This window comes from Anastrepha ludens, chromosome 5 (assembly GCF_028408465.1).
Source record: "Anastrepha ludens isolate Willacy chromosome 5, idAnaLude1.1, whole genome shotgun sequence".
In the NCBI taxonomy this organism is placed as follows: domain Eukaryota; kingdom Metazoa; phylum Arthropoda; class Insecta; order Diptera; family Tephritidae; genus Anastrepha; species Anastrepha ludens.
Window position 1 is genome coordinate 105,925,597 of NC_071501.1, and position 21,711 is coordinate 105,947,307.

The 21,711-nt window shown below is 39.0% G+C and overlaps 1 protein-coding gene across 1 annotated transcript; it reads left to right on the forward strand.

Moving 5' to 3' along the window:
- The first annotated feature begins 406 nt into the window (after positions 1-406).
- LOC128862707 (uncharacterized) lies at positions 407-19,082 on the forward strand. The gene is made up of 7 exons (XM_054101371.1): positions 407-600; positions 857-1,036; positions 7,803-7,959; positions 13,708-14,987; positions 15,048-15,375; positions 18,190-18,483; positions 18,558-19,082. Exons 1-7 carry the CDS (start codon positions 596-598, stop codon positions 18,807-18,809), a joined length of 2,496 nt encoding a protein of 831 aa, XP_053957346.1. The 5' UTR covers positions 407-595; the 3' UTR covers positions 18,810-19,082.
- The last annotated feature ends 2,629 nt before the right edge of the window (positions 19,083-21,711 follow it).

Genomic DNA, 21,711 nt, shown 5'->3' on the forward strand with positions numbered 1-21,711 from the left:
ACGGCGTTGCATTTGCCATTGCAGTGGTGATTTGTCGCCTCTTTACAAACAAACAAACAGACACAAACGCAGGCAGTGACTATCTTTACCTCACCTCCTAACGGTGTCTATGAAAAATCATTGTCGCATAGTACGAGCAGCCGTAATTCAGTGCGCATCGCATTTGTTGATTGATTACGATCGCCATCGTACGCAAAATAAGAAAGAAACAAAAACAAAAACATGGCAATACACGTACATATGTATGTATGTATAAGTAATACTATATTGCAAGCGACGCGCCTTATCTACGAAAAACAGCAAAGCTTGTAGGCAAGTCAAGTCAAGTCAAGTTATATAGCATCGCTTCGCTTCGAGACGAGACGAGTCGGGTCGAATCGAGTCAAATTGTGGTCGTCTTAAAGCGTCGAGCGTGGTTTACAAGCCGTATCCTGAACGAGATTTAGTTCAGTTCGTTGTTGAACTTCCCACTGATCGTAACGTTTGTTAATTAGTAACAACAGCAACACTTTGGACGCAGCACACCTTATAGGCCAGGCATTCCCGACAACAATATTTACATGCTCAGTGGTAGCAACAGTGTAAAAGTTTTCTAATGGGGTTTGTGACATTTTGAAGACCAATAAACAAAGCAAAAACACTTTTTTGACATCATTTTCAAATAATTCAGTGAAAACCTTTTTTTCACTCATGTGCTAAAAATACATAACGAAAAAGTGCCAAAAAAAAGTTTTTAAATGGTTGAGGTTAATTGATTTTTTCATTGTTTTAATAAAAAAAAGAAAGGTTTCAAGTCTTTTGGCATAAATCGCTTAGGTTATAAACAAAAGTACTGACACCATTTGTGTGTTTATAGTCCAATTTTAAATTTTTTGGCATATACGGCGAGCTGTAACAACACAATGGTCGAAACAGAAATCGTTATTACGAACTCATCGGAGCCCGTCACGAAGGCCAGCTTGATTGTGGTCTCGAATCGTTTGCCCTTCGTTTTGAGTCGTGATCCCAAAACCGAAAAATTGGAACGTAAAGCCAGGTAAGTGAACTCAAATAATGAAGTGTTTATCCAAGTGTTGGCCGAACCGGCTTTACATTGCATTAGAAAAAGAAATCCATTATTTTCTCGGTAGATGGCTGCAGTGATCCATCCCTCGTAAAGTATCGATCAAACAATTTAAAGTTTATGCTCGTCGCAATAAAAAAATCGTTTGCTATTTTTGAGTGTTACAGGATGTAACAATGGAAGTCAGCAAAGAGAAAATTCGGTACATTTTACAGTTTTTCTTTGATAAAGGCAAAATGTAAACTAGGCAGTTGTGGGCCGCTTGTGAAAGGGGTTTATGGTGCCGGTACTGCGGCAGCTAATTACGTGCAATTTTGGTTTCGCCGTTTTCGTTCAGGCATTTTTGATATTAAAGAAAATGCCGATAATGTCGATAAAATCACAGAAATAATCGAAGTTGACCGGCTTGTTAGTAGTCGTAGCATCGCTCAGGAGCTAAAGACCGATCACAAAACAGTTTAAAAAATTTGCGCAAAAATTTTACGCAAACATTTTCCTTTCCCCCAAACTAATATGACCGGCGTTGGTTCTTAGTGAAATGTATGTAGGTGTTACCATACTTGTATATCCATATATCTTTGGGTATACGCAAAGGCTTCCGAAGGAAAAAAATATTTTATGTATGTATCTGCCTCCATATTAAGTCCTTATGTGTATTTTCCTTTAATACCAGGGCCGGTCTTTATATATTATATATTGATTATATAATTGGCGCCCTTACCCTTTGCTTGGGTATTTGGTCGAGCTCCTCCTCCTATTTGTGATGTGCATATTGATGTGTTTCCACTAATGAAGGAACTTACAGTTTAATGCCGCCTTTGAATGGCAATTATTTTTTTTGCGGAACTTTTTCGTGGCATAAATACACTCGGAGGTTTATCATTGCCGGCCGAGGGGCGACTGCTATAAGAAAAAACTTGTTCAATTATTTGGTGTTTCATGCCAGGAGAGTTTAACCCGTACACTATCGAATGGCAGTCTCGCACAAACCTATCCGACAAAGGCGGTCGGTCTACAGCCCTTGAAATTTTAAATAAATGAATACGAAGTTCGTTTGAGAGAGAGATGGTACTACTGGCTCATATAGAGGTTATGTTCAGTTAGTAGCATCTTTTGGAAGAACACATACAACTTCTAAGCCAGATGGGTATATTTCTTTGAGTTTGGCATTTGTTTGAATCGAGGAAGTCGAGTGATTTTCCTTTTCCATCACGACAACGCACCAGCTCACGCCTCGGTAGTTGTAGTCGCAAAATTAATGGAAATTAAATGTTTACTTTTTTTACATAGTCTTTTTAGTTCGAAACACTTCATCAATATTATTTCTCAAGAACCTCCAAATAGTCTTTTGTTTCATCGATGATCTCTTCATTTCACTTGTACCTCAAACCGCCGAGCCATTTCTAAATCTTCAGAAACCGAGAATGGTTGCAATTGACTAAGTCTAATTATTCTATAATTGAGGCGGTAAATCGTAACAGAGTTCATGCAAATTTGCCATTGCGACTTCGGATTGTGCGCCGCTGTTAAAAAACGTTTTTCTCGGCAAATGTGATAGTTTTTGCATTCAATTTAGACGCATCAAGCAATTGTTGGTATGAACTTGGCCAAGTTGAATGGAGTTATTTAGGTTACGATTGAGCATCGCTACACCCACAAACCCCCCTCCCCCCCTTGAAGCACACTCGGCAACCAAGGCACACTCAACAAAATAAATTGCGATCATTTTACAGATCCAGAAGTAAAAACTCTCTCAGCTGGTCATCAAAAAATGCCCACAGCTGAGATCACCTGATTCCAAAACGCTCTTTATGTAACATGATTGCATAAAAATGATTAAATTTCATAGAAAATCGTTAAAATATTTATAAAAAATGACGTACAAATTTAGATACTTCTCAGTAAAAAAACATTATTCGAGCTAGGTTAGGTAAAGTGGCTGCCTTACGACGTACCTTGGTCAAATAGAGTACCCGTGCGATACCACCGGAACTAGCCTATCCTTACTCCCCTCGGCCTTCTCTAAACCAATCTCTGAACTTTATAAATCTAGTAAGTCTAGCTAATTTTATATCAATACGTATGAAACATCCACGATGCTGTCCAGAAAAGCGATTCTGAGCAAATTCAACCTTCTTCTACACAGAGTCATGCACAGAAGGTGTTCAACTGTCTCTTCCTCTTCTACATTCTGACAGCCTCTGCAAAATATGGTGCCCCAATTCTACTGGCATGCCTTCCTATAAGACAGTGCCCAGATATAACTCCTACTAAATAGTATTCTTACGTATTTGCTATTAAATTTACGTAGACTGTTGGTGCGACCCATATTGCATTCTGGCCATGTCTGTCTACCACTGCTACCGGTATGTAACTGTCTCCAGCGATTATTGGCAATATTTAAGGTGTACCTATCTATATATTTACAGCTGTCATGTTGTCAAGGGCATTGGTATACCAACTTTGCCTTGAGTAATTTGGAGCGTAGGCTGATAGCGAAGATATGTATTGAAAATATTTGGTATTGTAAATTTGGAAACTTTGTTTATTGTACAGATATTTTTGACAATGAATTGTGATGTCGATATTTCTCTCGCGACTGAAATGTCAATACTTAATCTTTTAAAGATCGTAATTCTTTTTATAACTTATATAATTATGTAACTTTTTGGTTTCGATTTCAAATTGTGTGCTGCACGACTAATTTGAAATAATAAAATGAAAAGGAATTACGAACAGTGTGCTTGTTATGTGAAGAGCCAAAATTATGCAAAATTAAGCCTCTTTAATTGTAAAACCAAATGACAAAGTTGGGCAAATAGCTGTGGTGTTTCATTAGGAGACCATTTGTATGAAATAAAATTTTTAATAAATGTAATGGAAAGGAAAGCTCGATTGTTAAAGTTAAGTTCTGATGTAAATTTATAAGAAAGAATCTGAACATTTTTTTATAAATGTCGAATATACTTTAGAATTAGGTATTTGGGGCGAATAAACACAAGACTATTATCCAAACTGTTTTATAAACAACATTCAATTTTCTTTAACGAGTTGTAAGCCCTGCCAGCTAGTACTTGTTCAAGTATTAGTTTTAGTAATATATGATATTTTAATTCTTATAAATACATACATACATACATTTTCTTTAAGAAATATGCATTTCCACATAATTTCAAATATTTCCATATCATATTTGCAGACACTTTCATTTCAAATGCTTGTTTGTTTACACTTTTTTGACATAATAATCAGGTATGAGAGACTTCTACCTTGTTGAATGTGCCTTGCTAGACAACCATATCTCAATTGGTCGGCCAGAATGTTCGGCGCCGTTGTTAGTACGCCCGCACCGAAATTAAGTAACCCAGTAGTAGAAAGCTTCCAATTGTTAGTGAAGAGTTCGCATAATACTTTTATAGCTTTTGCTTGGTTTGCGTGATGTGTTATTTCGCTCCAAATATAATGTGGCCACACAGAAATTTGCTTTCTTACATTTGTACGAAAATACTTGTAGGAAGAAGTCCGCTTCGAATGACAGCCATAACGGCACTAATTGAAAAATCTGACGGAACATTGGGGGCGCGTTCTTATAAAAAATGGACAATTGCGTTCGATAAGCAAATGTTGAATTTGAATTGGCAAAGCCACCTATTCCAATTTTTAAGGCCTTATTAACTCACCCTAGCGAAGTCTTTATAGGCGCTCGATGGCGTGTTTGGGCCCAATATGATTTATGCATGCCAGTTGATTTGTGCTAAAGCAGGATATAAAAAAGTCTCTTTTCGGCCGGTGGTGGGTAAAAGAATTCTATAACTGTTTTTTTCGGTAGAACCTTTGTTTAGAGTATGGTACTTAAGAAATATAAACAAATTTAAATGTTAGCAAAAAATGAAGAAAATTTGCCACCTAGTTAGGGGGTTCACGGATAGCTCGATGTTGGAACGAAGGGTTGGCGGGAGAGTATTCTGCGAGAAGCTTCCCATCAGACTCAAATTCAGGTTGCCGAATCACTGCAATGTGTTCCAAGTAGAGGTGGTCACAATCAAAGAATGAGCTGATTGGCTACTCACCTGCGTATTAACTGAAATGAAAATAAGTATTTAATCCGATTGCCAAGCGGCAATTAGGGCCCTCAGCTCAATGATGCTGCATTCTAAACTGGTCGGAGAATGCTTCACTTTTGATTGCATCCGAATTCTTTAACATAAAGCTCATCTGGTTTCCTGGTCACAGCGACATTGTAGGAAATCGGATGAGTTGGCCGAACAAGGGACTTTAATATGATTTCTCCACGAAAGGGAGGATTAGGATTACTTTGACAGCTTGTGACCTGCTCTTGAAAAAATGCGCCTCGCACCAACTCGGCGAGCGCTGAAGAAGTATACAAACTTGTAAAGTCGCGAAATCCTTCTAGCCACCGTTGGTTCCGAGGCGTTAGAGGGATCTTATGAGGTTGACAAAATCTCAACTCTCGAATTTCGTGGGTTTTCTCACAGAGCGCTGTCTGTGATACATGCTAAGAGACTGGAAACTACCTTGAATCCTTTTTGTGTCAGCTGTATGAAGCTTGTGCCAGCTCAGCACCTTCTCCTTAGCTGGCCTGCTCCCGCGGGGCTAAGATTTAGGTATCTTGGCTCTCACTTCGCAACTACGCCTGCTGATATAGTAGGCCTTGACCTACAATGTCAAAATCTATAAATAAAGGTAGACAGTTATAGTTAATGTTATAAAAAATATTACATTTTAGGGACCAAATAAATTAAAAAAATTAAATCAGCTGATCTACTACCTGCTTAAGGTGCCGATTAATGTTTCGCTACATGTTATAACCAATAATTTAAGGTAATGTAAGCTGTCTAATTTTCATCCTGTGTCAGCCCACGTGAGCTACTTAATAAATCCGTGATGTCCTCTTGGAAAAACTACTTTTATTTCAGAGCAAATTGGAAAGAAAAATTACTCAAAAGGATAGAAATGTTGCTAAAATAGTTAGCAAGCAATACTGGTTTTGTTTTGGGGCCACAAAACGTGGGCAAAAGAGGATGTTAAGTTTGTTCAAGTCCCAAAAGACAAAATTAAAATAAAAGATTGGGTAAAATCGCGCGGCCACATGGAGTAACTTAGGTATTCTTCATTATAAAGCAGTTGGGATTGACGGAACATATTTTCAATTAGCCCAACTTCGCATGGGTGAATGAAGTGTCCACTGCACCAGGTAACTGAGTACCGTTAAAAACTTGGACTATTCAAAAATTCTATCCGGCGTTGCGACAGCTACTTGGAAGTTAAGTTAAAAATATAAATAATAATAATAAAATTATTCATAAAATAACATAAAATTGTCCAATGGTTGACATCGATCGTTTTTCAATTCTTTGCTACTTTTTGAGAACGGGAATAAAATGATGCCCTTTTTGCCCTTACTTCCCAATTGCTTCAATGGATTAAGTAGCAACCGAAATCAGTTGCCGAACTTTACACAAACTTTTATTGTTGAATCATGGTTGCAGGTCATGTGCATTTGCTTAATTCGTTTGAAATAGAATGACTTAGTAAAGCAAATAACTATTTATTAACATCTAACGCTTTTTAATAGATAAAAGTACCAAACCTGAATTTTATTTAACTTTCTCATCCCTGCACATCGATATTCTTCAAAAGATCTTCTCGAGAGCGCTTAAAAAAACTATGCTTTCTCTCTCTATAAATGATTTACATAGGCTTATCTCTAACTTTATATGCAGCTGATGCAGTTTTGTTTCTGTAGCTGAAACAAACTCTCGCCGCTTAACAAACTTCTGCCTCTCTTAACCTATTGCCAAAACAAAAAATATCCGTTATGCGTGCCGGTTGAGTAGGAGTAGAGTAATTGTGGGGTTTTACATGAAAATTAACAAAATCAACAAATTTCATGTGCAATTCGAAAATGGCTGCTAAGCACTGATTTGTAAAGCCTATGAAAATTAACACTATTTTATTTTTATACAATAATCTCCAGTAACAATCAATAACAAAAATATTTACCACCACAAACAAAATACATACAACGTTTCTTATTTATTTTTCACATGTAATAAAAGAATCTTGATACATTTATTTACACATGTAAGTCTATGTATAAACTCACGAGATCAAGGACCGAGGGTGGTTCAATAAATTGTACTGTAGCCACTGACGCCCTACCCAATCAGCAGACACTGCGAAATGCCCGTCTTGGTTACGTTTTTCTTGCTTCGGCTATTTCCTTTAAATTCTTTTTAAATTTATTCTCTACTTTTCTTCTTTTATTTTGGCGCTTCTATTGATAGACTCGACAGTGATTACGTTCTTCGGAGAACTCGTGACCTTTGGTGAAATATGTATAGGTTTAGAGTGTTTTCTATGTGTTGGTTAGAGGCTGGGTGGTAGCGTCAATACCGGTACTAGTGTTATCACACGTCTCTCACGCTTAATGCGCATATACATATGTACATATTTACACACACACTTAAACATATATCTGTATGTATGTGCGTACATGCACACCTACATATAAATAACACGCTCAACTTTCCTCCGCCGCGCCTCTTTTAATCCTGCCTAGTGTGACTGCTGATTAAAATTTGTTTTTCTGAATTATTGTGAAAAAGTCATATAATTGATTGCATGTGCATTAATTCGTTTATTGAAAATACTCTATGTATAATTAGTTTATTAATTTACTTATTATTAATTTCACATCTTTTTCGCTTATCTCTAGCGCTGGTGGACTTGTAACTGCTGTCTGTCCTGTGGTGATTAAAGGTAAAGGCTTGTGGGTCGGCTGGCCTGGCATACATCTTGCCGATCCGAATGAGCCAATACCCGAATCGAACCCATCTGACCAAACGCCCACAGCAGGCTTGAAATCCGATCAGGTACGTACTGCATTCAGTGAAAGAAACAAAATTGTTATAAAATAATCATGAAAAACAACTGAGGATTTAGTTTATATAGAGTTTTAGTTAAAAACTATCAGCTTATAGAATATAAGGCATTTTATTGAAATATAATATTTTAAATTAAACTTGACTTGCTAGTAGCTAAACTCGATGGCGGTGCTTATATTTATGCTGTCGAAGAGATTGCTTATATTTATTTGGCGCTATAATTGACACTTGCACCCTTTATTGGCTATTTGGCCGCGCTCCTCTCCTATTTGTGTGGTGCATCTCGATGTTTTCTGACAAATGGAGGGACCTACAGTTTTAAGTGGCTACGGATTGGCTGATCGTTTTTTAAGAGCAACTTTTTTCATGGCAGAAATACATTCGGAGGTTTGCCATTGGTTTTGCTATTAGCTGAATTTACAACTTAAGTCAAAATCTCCAGAATTTTATCCTGAAAAAGCTCTTCCTATCCTCGTAGTTAAAAAAGTGCGTTATTCCCAAATGGGATATTATAATCTTTCTACGTTGGCTGGTACGAAGATGAGTTTACTCTAGGCCATATACTCGTAGTGCTTGTATTCAATCATAAGTATGTGCAAGTACAATTACTCCAATTGAATGGAAGTATATCATATATATATATATACGTATTAAATATGTACGTACATATTCGCATTTTGCTAGAACAACCAAATGATAACCACATTGCCGACAGAACAAAGTTCAATTGCGTGGGGTGGCAGCTTCGCCAATACAAAATAACGTCACCAGAGTGCGATAATAGATTCTAAATTTTTTATGGTTGTCGTGATCTGTATATCACTTGTGCTTTTGGTGCTATAATGAATGCAAAGAAATGTTGAAAATATTTCATTTATTTTTTATTTTGTTTATATAAAATTTGATTTATTTTGATGCCTTGGTTGTAGAGAAATGTTAGAAATATTTTATTTAACTTTTTTTGTTTTTGTTTTATTACAATTTATTGTGCTAAATTGAATAAAAATAATTTGAAAAAATTTGTATTACTTTTTTTTGTAATTTTTGTTTTGTTTCTATAAAATTTTGTTTTTGTTTTATTTTATTTTATTTATTTATTTATTTATTCTGCTATATTCGATGCAAATAAATTGAAAAATATTTATACAATTTCATTTAATTTTTTTTTAATTTCTGCTTTATTTAAATCTATTTGTTGTACTATCTAAGATGCAAATAAATGCAAAAAGTATTGAAATGCCTTTTTTACATGCATTCTTATTATTTTTTTTTTTATATAAACATATACAGTGTAGTCTCTCCTAACGGACACCTCTTTTAAGGGGACACCTCCTCCTATAAGCGAACACTTTTTTCAGTACATATCACAAATTCTTAGTAATTTTTTTTACCTTTTTTTCATAAATGGACACACCTTATTGTATTGTATTACTATAAATTATATTTAAATCTCGTGGTTTACTTTATTTTACTGTGATTTTTTGTATTTTATTTTATTTACTTTATTTTATCTCACTTCACTATCCTTTATTTTTTTTTTTATTTATTTGAGCTTAATCCATCTCGGCTATTGCCGGAGATTACACATCCCGGATAAAATTTTCAAGGGATTGTGCTCTGGTGGAGCGTAGTCCAAGTTCTACGCCCATGCGATTGCTATTGCTTAAATATTTAAAAATCTACGAACTATTGCACATGTGTCCAGTATGGTCGACTTCTGCATGTCTTCTAAGAGGTGTTGGCAGTCATACTTCTTCAAGTTTTTTATTAAATTCTTAGGCACTAATCCAGTGGACGATATAATTATTGGAATTATATTCACTTCCCTCGCTTTGTACATCTGTTTCAGTTCTATGGCCAAAGCTGCATACTTCGATATTTTAGTGGAGTATGTGCTTTGGATGTTGCGATTAAGGGGCACCGCTATATCGATTACTTCGATCGTTTTATTTGTCTTGTCGAACAAGATAATGTCAGGTTTGTTGGCAGCTGCTGTTTGATCTGTGGATATAAATCTGTCCCAGTACAGTTTAAATTTTGCATTTTCGATTATAGCCTTTGGTTCATATTTAAAATACAAGACTTCTGCTTGTAAGAGACCGTGTTTTATCGCAAGTTGTTGGTGGAGGATCTTTGCTATATTGTTATGTCTCATGACATATTCACGGGGGGCAAGTACGCTACATCCAGCAATTATATGGTCGATTGTTTCGCCCTAAATGCCGCACCTTCGACATCTATCTTCTATTGCCTCGCCATGTATCGACCTTCGGAAATTCCTTGTTGGAATAACTCGGTCTTGGATAGCGATTGCGAAACCTTCTGTTTCAGAAAATAGTTTTCCTTTTTTCAACCATAAATTGGATGATTGTGCGTCTATCCATTCCATTTCGAGATCATGGGGATGGGCACCGTGTATTGTTTTTGCCTTCCATGCTGCGATCATTTCTGCTGGGGATTTAACCCCCTCAGGTACTGGGAAATCCAGCTCCATCAGACTTAGCGGGGTAAAGCCCTTATCTGCCATAGCTATAGCTTTAAATAGATGAGACTCGTTGCTTACAAAATATGTACGTAGTTTTAAAGTTTGCGAGAAGTGTAGACGCGCTATATTAATGATTCCTCTCCCACCAACGTTTCGAGGAAGCTTTATTCTTTCCACAGCGCTTTGAGGGTAATGGCTTTGGAACTTTGTAAAAGTGGTGCGTATCAGCGTTTCAATCCGAAGGATGTCTGTCTGAGACCATTTTATTACTCCAAACGAGTATGTCAAAAGGGGTATGGCCCAGGTATTGATTGCCTTGCATTTATTTCCACTGTTCAGACTAGTTTTTAATACGGCTTTCAGTCGTGCCTCGAATTTTTTAATGAGGTTTTATTTTACTAGCGTGTGGTTGATTCCTTTAAGTTGCAGAAATCATAAAAATATTTATAAGATTCGCTGCAGTGCAGGTTGTCTATAATAATATTTTGATCTACTGCGTAGTTTTCTTCGGTTTCATCAAGCTGACCTCTAATTAGATGTATTATTTTGCACTTATCTGTCCCAAATTCCATTCCTACGTCATCACTGAAAGCTTTAGTGACATCTATTAGCTCATGAAGCTTATGCTTTTTGTTTGCGTAAAGTTTCAAGTCATCAACAAATAGAAGATGGTTGAACGTATTCTCTCTTATTTCTGTTTTAAGTGTAAAGCCGTTTTGCTTATGTGTAAGAAGCCTGCTAAGCGGGTTGAGGCCAATGCAGAATCATAGGGGGCTTAAGGCATCCCCTTGGAATATACCACGTTTGATTGAAATCTGTTTTGAAACAGTTCCATTTAGAACCAGTTTTGTATTCCACTTGCTCATTATGCGGCCCAAGAGGGCAACAGTGGCAGCGTCGATTTTGTATATTCTTAAAATGTCTAATAGGTAATCATGCGGCATTGAATCAAAAGCATTTTTGTAGTCAATAAACGCGACGCTTAAATTCCGCCTTCTTCTCAGAGCTACTCCTGTTATTACAGTGTCTATAATAAGCTGATCTTTACAGCCCATTATGCGCTTCCTGCAACCTTTCTGTTCTTCACATAAAATGCTGTTAATTTCACAGTGTTCATATATTCGGTTAGCGATAATTTTCGTCAAGAGTTTGGATGTCGTGCTCAAGCAAGTAATTGGGCGGTATTTTGCTGGATCAGCAGATGGTGCGTCCTTTGGAAGAAGATAGGTTACTCCGGCAGTGAGAAATTCTGGGATAGCAGCTATATTTTTCAGTAGGTCGTTGTAGCATCTTGCGAGTGCTTGGTGCATTACTGAGAGCTTTTTAAGCCAGAAGTTGTGTAGCTGGTCTAGGCCAGGGGATTTCCAGTTAGCTGAAGTACAAATATTATTCTTTATTTCTTCTGCTGTTATGTCGTAGACGTGCATTGGTGCTACGTTATCCGCTTTTTCTTTTTCTTTGGCTAACCAATCCGCATCAGCATTGTAATGTTTTGCTTGTGCCCATATTTTCTCCCAAAACTGCTCTAATTCTTGTTGTTGTGGATATAATGTCTGAGGTTCTGCATTGCTGTTTTGTTGCAGATTTCTATAAAAGCTCTTTTGATTTTTGTGGAAAAGCTGGTTTTCTTTCCGTCTCTGATTACTTTTGAGGTATCTTCTTAATCGTTTTGAGTAAGCGGCGAGTTGCTGTACTTTCCTATCAATTATCTCCGATAATTGGTCAAGACCTACAGTCTGAGGTTTAAGCGGCGCGATGATTCTAGATACATGTCTGGACAACCTTTTAGATCTAGCCCCATTTTTAAATGAAGTAAGCCTCCCTATAGATTCTCTTAGACCGGCAATTCGTGTTTCGAGTCTCCTTTGCCACTTGGGGACTACTGGTGTTTTTTGCGTTGTTGTATTTTTAAATGTCTGTACCTTTGGGTGCTTCCCCAATAATCGTACAGTAGTAAGAGCAGAAACATAAAAGAGAGTGTTAACATATTCCAAGTTGGTGCTATTGGCGACATATGCTGGCAGAATTTTTGAGTTAAGTGTTTTTACCACTTCGTTTAACTTTTCCGATTCGCCTAATCGGGGTATCCTTGGTCTTTGTAAAGGATCCATACCTTCATAATTCGCCAGATAATTATTGAAAGTGTCTTTTACCTCCCGTTCTTCATTAGTTTCTGGACTATCGCTTTCAGTACTTTCATAAATCAAGTTAATTTCAGGTTGTACGTTGGTAAATTCCGCTAAATTTTCAGGCTGTAGGTTGCGTGCCTCGGTTATCTCTGGTGTTATTTCTTTTTCGCTTCTTTCCACTCCTCGTAGCTCGTTGCGTATTGCACTTTTAATTTCTTCTTGCTTTTCTTTTCTTACATATTCGTGTTGGAAGATTGCTTTTTTTCTTGTAGCAAAGCTATTTTCGGTAAGCTTCCCATTCAGATGTCTGTATCTTCTTAGAAACAGGTCTAGCATTCTCTCACGATAGGTCGTCATGTGCTCCGGTTCTTCACAATTTGTGGAAATGTAGTAGCAGCGCAGGACATATTCATTCATTTCCGTTGTCCATTGAATACGCTGTCTAACACGGCCTGCTCTTGTGGTCCCAAGATTAACTTGAGAAACACTTGTCGCAGTAATGGGGTTTTCGTGTTGTTGTTGTTGTGCCACTGGCGACTCCGCTATCTGATGTCGATAAGCAGAGCCCTCGCCGGCAGCCCTGGCTTCTGCCGACACTTGAGCGAATATCCTCGCTCGGCTGCAATCATTAGATTCCTCTATAATGCGGCTCTCCGTTTTTCGAAACGGGTAATTGCATTTTAAATCTTCTGCCAGGTGGTTTACAGATTTCCTTCTGGGTTAACTGTGTCCTTCAGGCATGCATTCACACAGCCGGCATGTTAGGCATTTTAGCGGTATGTTTTCATCTTCGCTGAAACTTCGGAGCCGTGGAGTCGTTACTTCCAGCACCCCTCGGTGAGGGATGTCCGTGCGGGGTCGTGACTAGGGGCCGCGGGGTTGTCATGCCCGTCAACTCTCTAATGAGGGATGCCCTTGCGGTTATTTTATTTTTTTTATTTCATTTTTTTTTATTTTATTTTATTGTATTTTATTTTACTTACTATTTGAAATGCATTTTATGTAATTTTGTTGCTCAGTAAACGTCAAATTTTGTATCTTATCAATCGACGCATTATCCAATTCACCCACATTATTATTATTTACATATCTTATCATCACTTTCTACGTGATTTTTCGCAGGTTGTTTCCGTCAATGTGAACCCCGCGATTTTCAATAGCTACTACAATGGCTGCTGCAATAAGATCTTTTGGCCGCTCTTCCATTCGATGCCCGGCCGCGCCACGTTCGGCGCCGATCACTGGCACAACTATGTAACGGTGAATAAGCACTTCGCAGCGCGTACCATCGAGGCGCTCGAAAAGTGTTTGAAGCAAAACAAGGCGCTAGATAACAATACACCGCCGATTGTTTGGATTCACGATTATCATTTGATGCTTGCCGCCAATTGGATACGTGAGAAGGCCGAAGAGAAACAGCTGCCATGCCGGCTTGCGTTCTTTTTGCATATACCCTTCCCACCATGGGACATTTTCCGTTTATTCCCTTGGGCCGACGAGCTTCTCCAAGGCATGCTGGGCTGTGATATGGTCGGTTTTCATATACAGGACTACTGTCTGAATTTTGTCGACTGTTGTCAACGCAATTTGGGTTGCCGTGTCGATCGCAATAATCTGTTGGTTGAACATGGTGGACGCACTGTACGCGTACGACCACTGCCCATTGGTATACCATATGAGCGATTTGTGACCTTGGCAAAGAATGCCGGTAAAGTGCTGAAGAGCGATAAGCAGCAGGTCATTTTGGGCGTTGATAGGCTGGACTACACTAAGGGTTTGGTGCATCGTTTGATGGCTTTCGAAGCGCTGTTAGAGAAATATCCACAGCATAAGGAGAAGGTCAGCTTGTTGCAGATTTCCGTCCCATCACGCACAGATGTCAAGGAGTACAGAGAGCTGAAGGAGGAAGTGGATCAGTTGATTGGCCGCATAAATGGCCGCTTCACCACAGCCAACTGGGCGCCCATACGCTACATCTACGACTATGTGGCACAGGATGATTTGGCCGCACTGTATCGTGATGCTGCCGTATGTCTCGTTACACCGCTGCGGGATGGCATGAATTTGGTGGCAAAAGAATTTGTGGCATGCCAGATCAATCAGAGTCCCGGCGTATTGGTAATTTCCCCCTTTGCAGGCGCTGGTGAAATGATGCACGAAGCATTGCTGTGCAATCCGTACGAAGTGCACGCCGCAGCTGAAGTCATACATCGTGCGCTTACGATGCCCGAGGACGAGCGTATACTACGTATGAGCCGTTTGCGGAGACGCGAGTCTGAATGTGATGTTAGCCATTGGATGCGTTCATTCCTCAAGGCTATGGGCACACTAGATGTGGATGATGTGGGCACCACAATCATGCAACCGGTCACTGTCGACGACTTCGATGACTATCTACTGAAGTAAGTCGTTATTTAGTGAAGTGGTGGACAAAAAGTAAAATAAACTTCATTTGTTTTCAGATACATCGGTTACAATCATAAGTTGGCCTTGTTGTTGGACTACGATGGTACTCTAGCGCCCATAGCTCCTCACCCTGATCTCGCTACGCTATCGCCTGAAATTAAGAATGTGCTCTTTAAGCTTTCAAATCACTCCGATGTCTATGTCGCCGTTATTTCCGGACGTAATGTCGATAATGTGAAGCGGATGGTGGGCATCGAAGGCATTACCTATGCGGGTAATCATGGTTTGGAAATTCTGCATCCTGATGGCAGTAAATTCGTGCATCCTATGCCAATCGAGTACGAGGACAAAGTTAGTCATTTACTGAAGGCACTGCAAGATTCGGTAAGTCTGATGACGACATTTATTTGAATGAAACACGATGAGAGTTTGTCTAGAAAATAGTTTTTGAGGCAGTTCATGAGTGTCGAAAGTAAATAGATTTCAAGGCGAAGATACTTCAGGCACAAAGATTCCTATCACGAAAATTCTCTTTCAATTTTTGAGCAATTTGTAAGACTTTCTAGAAGATGGTTCGCCTCAGAATGCCCGAAGAAGTATACTCCAGTATGGGGTTTCTTCGTATGCAACCTGCTTTTTATAGGCTTATGGGTGAACAGTTTATGATAGTGTAAGGACAGAGGAGAGAATCCTGCTACTGTAGAACTGGTAGTTTTTTGCTTTAGGCGCAAAGTAGATGAAGATTTTGATCACGTAGAAGTGCCGAAAAGCTGGAGTAAATTATGAGATTATACTTTTTGTATATAAATGAGGTCGGGAAATTCGAATATAAAAAATTAATCTCTTCATTGTGCACTGATTTCCGACGCAATGTTCTGTTTGAGTTGCAAACACAAAGCACCAAAGACATCTGAATGGACTAATTTTATTTGTTAAGCTCGGTGTTGGGGGCTAAGGCGGTTTAGAGTACATTAAGAAGAAAAAATATGGTTATCCGGCAGTCTTATGAGGAATATAGAAACTATGTCATAGTTTTAGGAATATTTCAGTGAGATCATGAAAGGAGCTTTGAGATTACTCAGCAGTTGGGCCACAAACTTAAACCCGAGTAAAACTGAACGGATGCTATTCACTAAGAAAACCAAGGTACTAAACTTAAACGGGGTTAGTCTATCGCTAGCCTAACAGCAAAATACTTGCATACTATCCTGGATCCCAAACTCAGCTGGGTGCCCAATGTATAATACAGGGTGAAGAAAGCTAATATAGCACTTTACACATGTAAGAGAATGTTGGGTAAAAAATGGGGTATTCAACCAAAGCTATCCATTTGGTCCAACACTGCCATTGTAAGACCGATACTATTGTAACATATGCGGCACTAGTCTGATGGACCCCAATAGAAAAGAAATATAACCAAACTAAGCCGAACAGATACAAAGATCAGCGTGTATCCTAACCACAGGAGCGCTTGTCACTTATCCTACTGAGGCGCTTAATGCACTGACACATCTATTACCATTAGATTTGCACTTAAAAACAATCGCTACATCCAGCGCAGTGAGACTTAGAGACATAGGAAGCTGGACAACAAGATCGTACGGTCACTGCAAGATCCCTTTGCAGATACCCTCACTGCTGAAAAACAAATCAGACTTCACAATCCCCAATCTTAACTTCAAGAAAGATACGTTGGTACGTTTTTCACCAGGAGCCGAATGGAGAAAAGGAAGGTGATTGAAATCTGCACTGACGGTACTAGGATGAACTGTGGTGTGGAAGCTGGCCTCTATTCGGATCTGCTCAAATTATCCAAATCAATTAGACTTCCTGAACATGCCAGCGTGTTTCAGGCAGAACTACTAGCAATCTGAGAAGCATGGGAATCACTAAAACACTGAAAAGAAATTGATGCAAGAGTAGGCATTTTTTCAGACGGTCAAGCAGCTATCAAGGCGTTTAATTCCAGCGTAGAGAGGAACTGGAATTGCTTGGTCATTGGCTTCAAATTACTCTGATATGGGTTCCCCGTCATAGCAATATAGAGGGTAGTGAGTTAACAGATGAGCTAGTAAGAAAAGGTTCGGCACTAGACATAACAGAGGCGGTGGCAGTTGCTACCCCATTCAACACAATGAAAACATCCATTGCTTCACACTACTTTTTGACGAAAGGTTGTGGAAGCAATTAACTACATGCACGGCAACAAGAAAAACATGGCCGTCGTACAACATCCAAAGGACGAAGAACCTGTTAGGAGGCTCTCGCTCAAGTATCTCACGTACTACGGCAACCTTTACAGGTCAGGGGATCAAGCAGCCTTAACCTTAACCTTCCTTTAAATCCTATCTGCAGAAGCTGTCAGGCGAAGGGGGGGTGAAAGAAAGTGTTTTCTACTATTTATGCGAATGTCCTTACTTACCCATTTCAACAACAACCACAAAGTCACATACTGCTAATATTTCTTATGTTTAGCCTATGGCTCATGGGTAGGTTGTTTTGTTTTAACAACATATACATTTCACATAAATGTTCGACTAATGCTGCCAGAATGACAGTCCTTGGCCCGATACAAATCCGGGTAACATAGAACCGACTGTCGTGCTAAAGTTCATGGATAGGTCCAAGCAAACGCTTCCAAATGGATATCGCTTTTCTGGCAGGACATGTGACGATATTCTAATACTTCTTCACTTCTTAATTCCTGTCCTCCCTGATGGGACATAGGGCCTCCACAAAACGCTTCCAACGGTCACGATCCTTCGCAATGACTTCTTTCAAAGATTTCCCTGCAGCCTTAAGTTATTTTTCGAGAGTTCTCTTCCAAGTGCACCTAGGGCATCCTTTTTTTCTACTGCCAGTTCCAATGAAATGCTTGCCTGCATATTCACCCACCACCACTTCCTCTGCTTTATTTCAGTCTGGATGGGTAACTGCTTACAAATCGCTCAAAGCTCTCTATTGTCGTTTGTTTTGGGTCATCAAATCCGCAATAAACATCTTAAAGATTTGTTGGCAAAAACTTACAGCTTATTTGCAAGCAAGTTTGCCATGAGCCAGGTTTCACAACCATACTTCTTCATTTGCCCGAAATCTACTTCCTTTTGGTTAACTCTATTAATGCCAAGTTTTTGTTTTATTAATTTCCTTATATAAACCTTGACTTGAGGTTAAGCTCACAATCAAATTTGTTTAAAGGTCTGTCGTGATGGCGCTTGGGTAGAGAATAAAGGCGCATTGCTCACATTCCATTATCGCGAAACCCCTGCCGAGCTGCGTCCCGCGATGATCGAGAAAGCACGTGGTCTTATCATTAAATACGGCTTCAAAGCAACCGAAGCGCATTGTGCGCTCGAAGCACGTCCTCCCGTACAATGGAACAAAGGACGAGCCTCAATCTATATACTCCGTACATCGTTTGGTGTCGACTGGAGTGAACGTATTAAGATAATATATGTAGGGGACGATCTGACAGATGAGGACGCCATGGAGGTAAGTAAGGACAAAAAGTCCCATTAGAGCAATTAAAAATATTATTTCTGTTTAATCTTAATTTTCCTATTCAGGCTCTCAAAGGTATGGCGCGCACATTCCGTATTACCTCGTCGGATATCGTGCGCACGGCAGCCGATCACCGTTTGCCCTCAACCGATTCGGTGTATACGTTACTAAAATGGGTTGAACGTCACTTTATGGGCCGCAAGGCACGTGCGAATTCGCTCACCTACCGCAATCGTCGAGAGGACGGTGTACGTACACAAATGTCACTGGAAATCGCGTCCAAATCGAATAATAATCTCGACGTGGAACACGTATAGGAAAAGAGTGCCGAGTGTCGAATGATTCGAACCCGTTAGTTCGTCTGTATCAGTGGGCTTTCGAAGAGGTGCAAAGCAATTCTTATTATTTTGCAGAATTAGTTTTGTTTAGTGATTAGTGGACATTATTGATAATTAAATTACAGGAGATATATTGTATCTATGTATGTGTATGTGTAAGTTTACGTATTGATAAGTTAAGAATTTATATGTGAATGCAATATTAAATAATAAAAAAAAACTATATGTACAGTAATAAAAATAAAAACTAAACATTTAGCGCGTACACTTCTATTGGGTGTTTGGCCGAGCGTGCCATATTTATGGCGTAAGTCTTGATGTCGTTCCACAATTGGAGGAACCTACAGTTTTAAGCAGACTCCGAAGAACAAATTGATTTGTATGACGAGCTTTTCATTGCAGAAATACACTCGGAGGTTGCTATTGCCTGCCAATAATAAAAATTGATCGGCGAATTTGACTCCAATAACAAAATCTAGCTTTTTTGATCTTTTTCGACCTTAGGTTAGGTTAGGTTGAAGCGGTTGCCCGCTATGGGACACACTCAGATTCATAGCCCAATGTGATGCCTTGTCCTTATCTCTCCTAAAAGCAGTGTGTACTTTTCAAACATTTTAGGAGATCCCAGATTTCTACATACAGTACTGAGATCTTCCAATTCAGTAAAAACTTGTCTTTAAAATAGTAAATCTACATCTGGATAGAGCAGGACAATGGCACAGTGCGAGATAGTTGTTGTTGTAGGAGCATAAGTGTGCTGCCTGAGTGACTGTCCTTGACCGGTTATAAATGCGGTTCGTTTCGGTAACGTAGAGCCGGCTGTCGTGGAAATGTCGTGCGAGACCGTCACTTCCTCTTCCTCGTCTAGACAGCTTCTGGATAAGTCATGTTTTTCCAAGCCCGTCTGCTTAGTAGGTAATACAGTCTCTGCGAAAAGAATAATCAGCAAAAGACTAAATGCGTCGTTTCCAGACTAGTCGATTTTGCGCTAATGTTTTTTCAAAAACGGTGGCTTAAAATATTTCTCATACAATTTTAAGAAATCCTTGACATTCCTTGGACTTATTTAATACCAAATGGGATGTGAGTAGAGAATGTTCCGCTTGGACTAAGCGAAGGTGTACATTACTCCGTTCAGAGGGAGATGAACCCAAAGTTTCTTAGGATATTTGAGTAGCTATAAGAGAGGTTGAGCCGATAGCTATCTGATTGCGGTAGATGCAGCGGCAATTTAGCCTAAGATGCCTACAGGTAGCACATTTAACATTGCGTTAGGCGCTAGAGTAGGAGTAGTTCGAAGCGCCCCACTAATTTTAATGAGTGCAGTCCTTTGAACTCTTTCCAGCTTCTTCACCGATTTTGTTCTCTCTAGTGAGTTCCACCAGACTAAGACTCCTTATACCAAAATACAACTCTAGGCTAAAGGCCCCATCTTTTACCAATAGCGCCCTTGCATCCATACAAGGCGATTGTTGCCTTCCTTATTCTCTCCTCAATGTTGGGCTTCCACGTAAGCTTAATGTCGCGGATATTACCTAAGTACTTCACCTTGTCAGAAAGCACCAAAGAAGCGCCCCTATTGAGGCAAGTTGAGTTTTGGGTAATTTATATTTCCCCGTGAATAGGACGAGCTCCATCTTGAGAGAATTCATCGATAGGCCGCAATCCGTTGCCCATCTAACAACTACGTTCAGATATCTCTGCATCAAATCGTACAAAGTATCCACACATTTTCCTCTAACAATTAGTTGTTACTGTTTTGTTTGTTTTACCAATTCGTTGCTAATGTTCTTTGATGGTTGATTAAGGTTGGTTACGGTTGTCTGACAAGGATTTGCTTCCACTTTCGCCCTTAAGGGGGAACGCCACTGTGAATATTAAAAAAAATCGATTTTGTTTTTTTTGCATAAATTGTTCGTATAACTACTCAAGAAAATGTGGTAAAAATTTTAAAGCGAAATTCGATCTATTCCCGATTCTATGTGCACTTAAGTGAGCGCCCGTCGGTTCGGCCCCGTAGCGCTTACGATACGATGCTTTATTTCAAACGCGTTTTTCTCGAAACGACTTTTTTTGATACGGTGGCAACGATTTCTCGAAGGCTTATGAATCGATTTTAATTTTATTTTTTTTTTTTATTTTTGTTATCGCATTGGCTATCGTTGTACGTAGGCGATTTTCAAAATTTTGAAAATAATTATTTTTTTGGGCTTGTTGAAACCAAAAAAATGGTGAAAAATACACATCGAAATTCAAATCACCACCATTTTGTCAAAAAAACAAAAGGCTACGCACGACGATAGCCACTATTATGTAGATTAATAAAATTTTTTTGATTTTGTTTGGTTTTTTGATTTCAGATGATTATTCATTGCTGTATCGCTGCCACCAGATGACGTCATTTTTTTTTTAACTCGTTACGCTTATTTACATAAATTTGTCAATTTTCATTATTTCTTAATAAAAATTTACATCACATAGTTTAATACATATAAAATAAATTATTCGATCCTCGAATAATCATTCCTACTTACAAAAAAAAAAAAAAAAACCAACTATTTTTTAACCCCCCACAGTGGCGTTCCCCCTTAATAAGTCATTGTCTAAAAAGTTGCTGGTCGTCCTGACGGATGTGAGTCGAAAAGATCGAAATTACCGAATCAGAATTTTACCCGACATACCAAACATATGTCTGCACGTGAATGCACCCCGCACGACGCTAACCACCTTTTCACATGCCCCTCTAAACCCACTCATCAACACCCCATGCTTCCTGGGCCTACCTTTAGATGAGTTAGACGAAGACGACTGGTGATATATACTACACTGAGGGGTTGTATTGCTGCTATAACAACAACAGAATCAGAACTTATAAAACCAC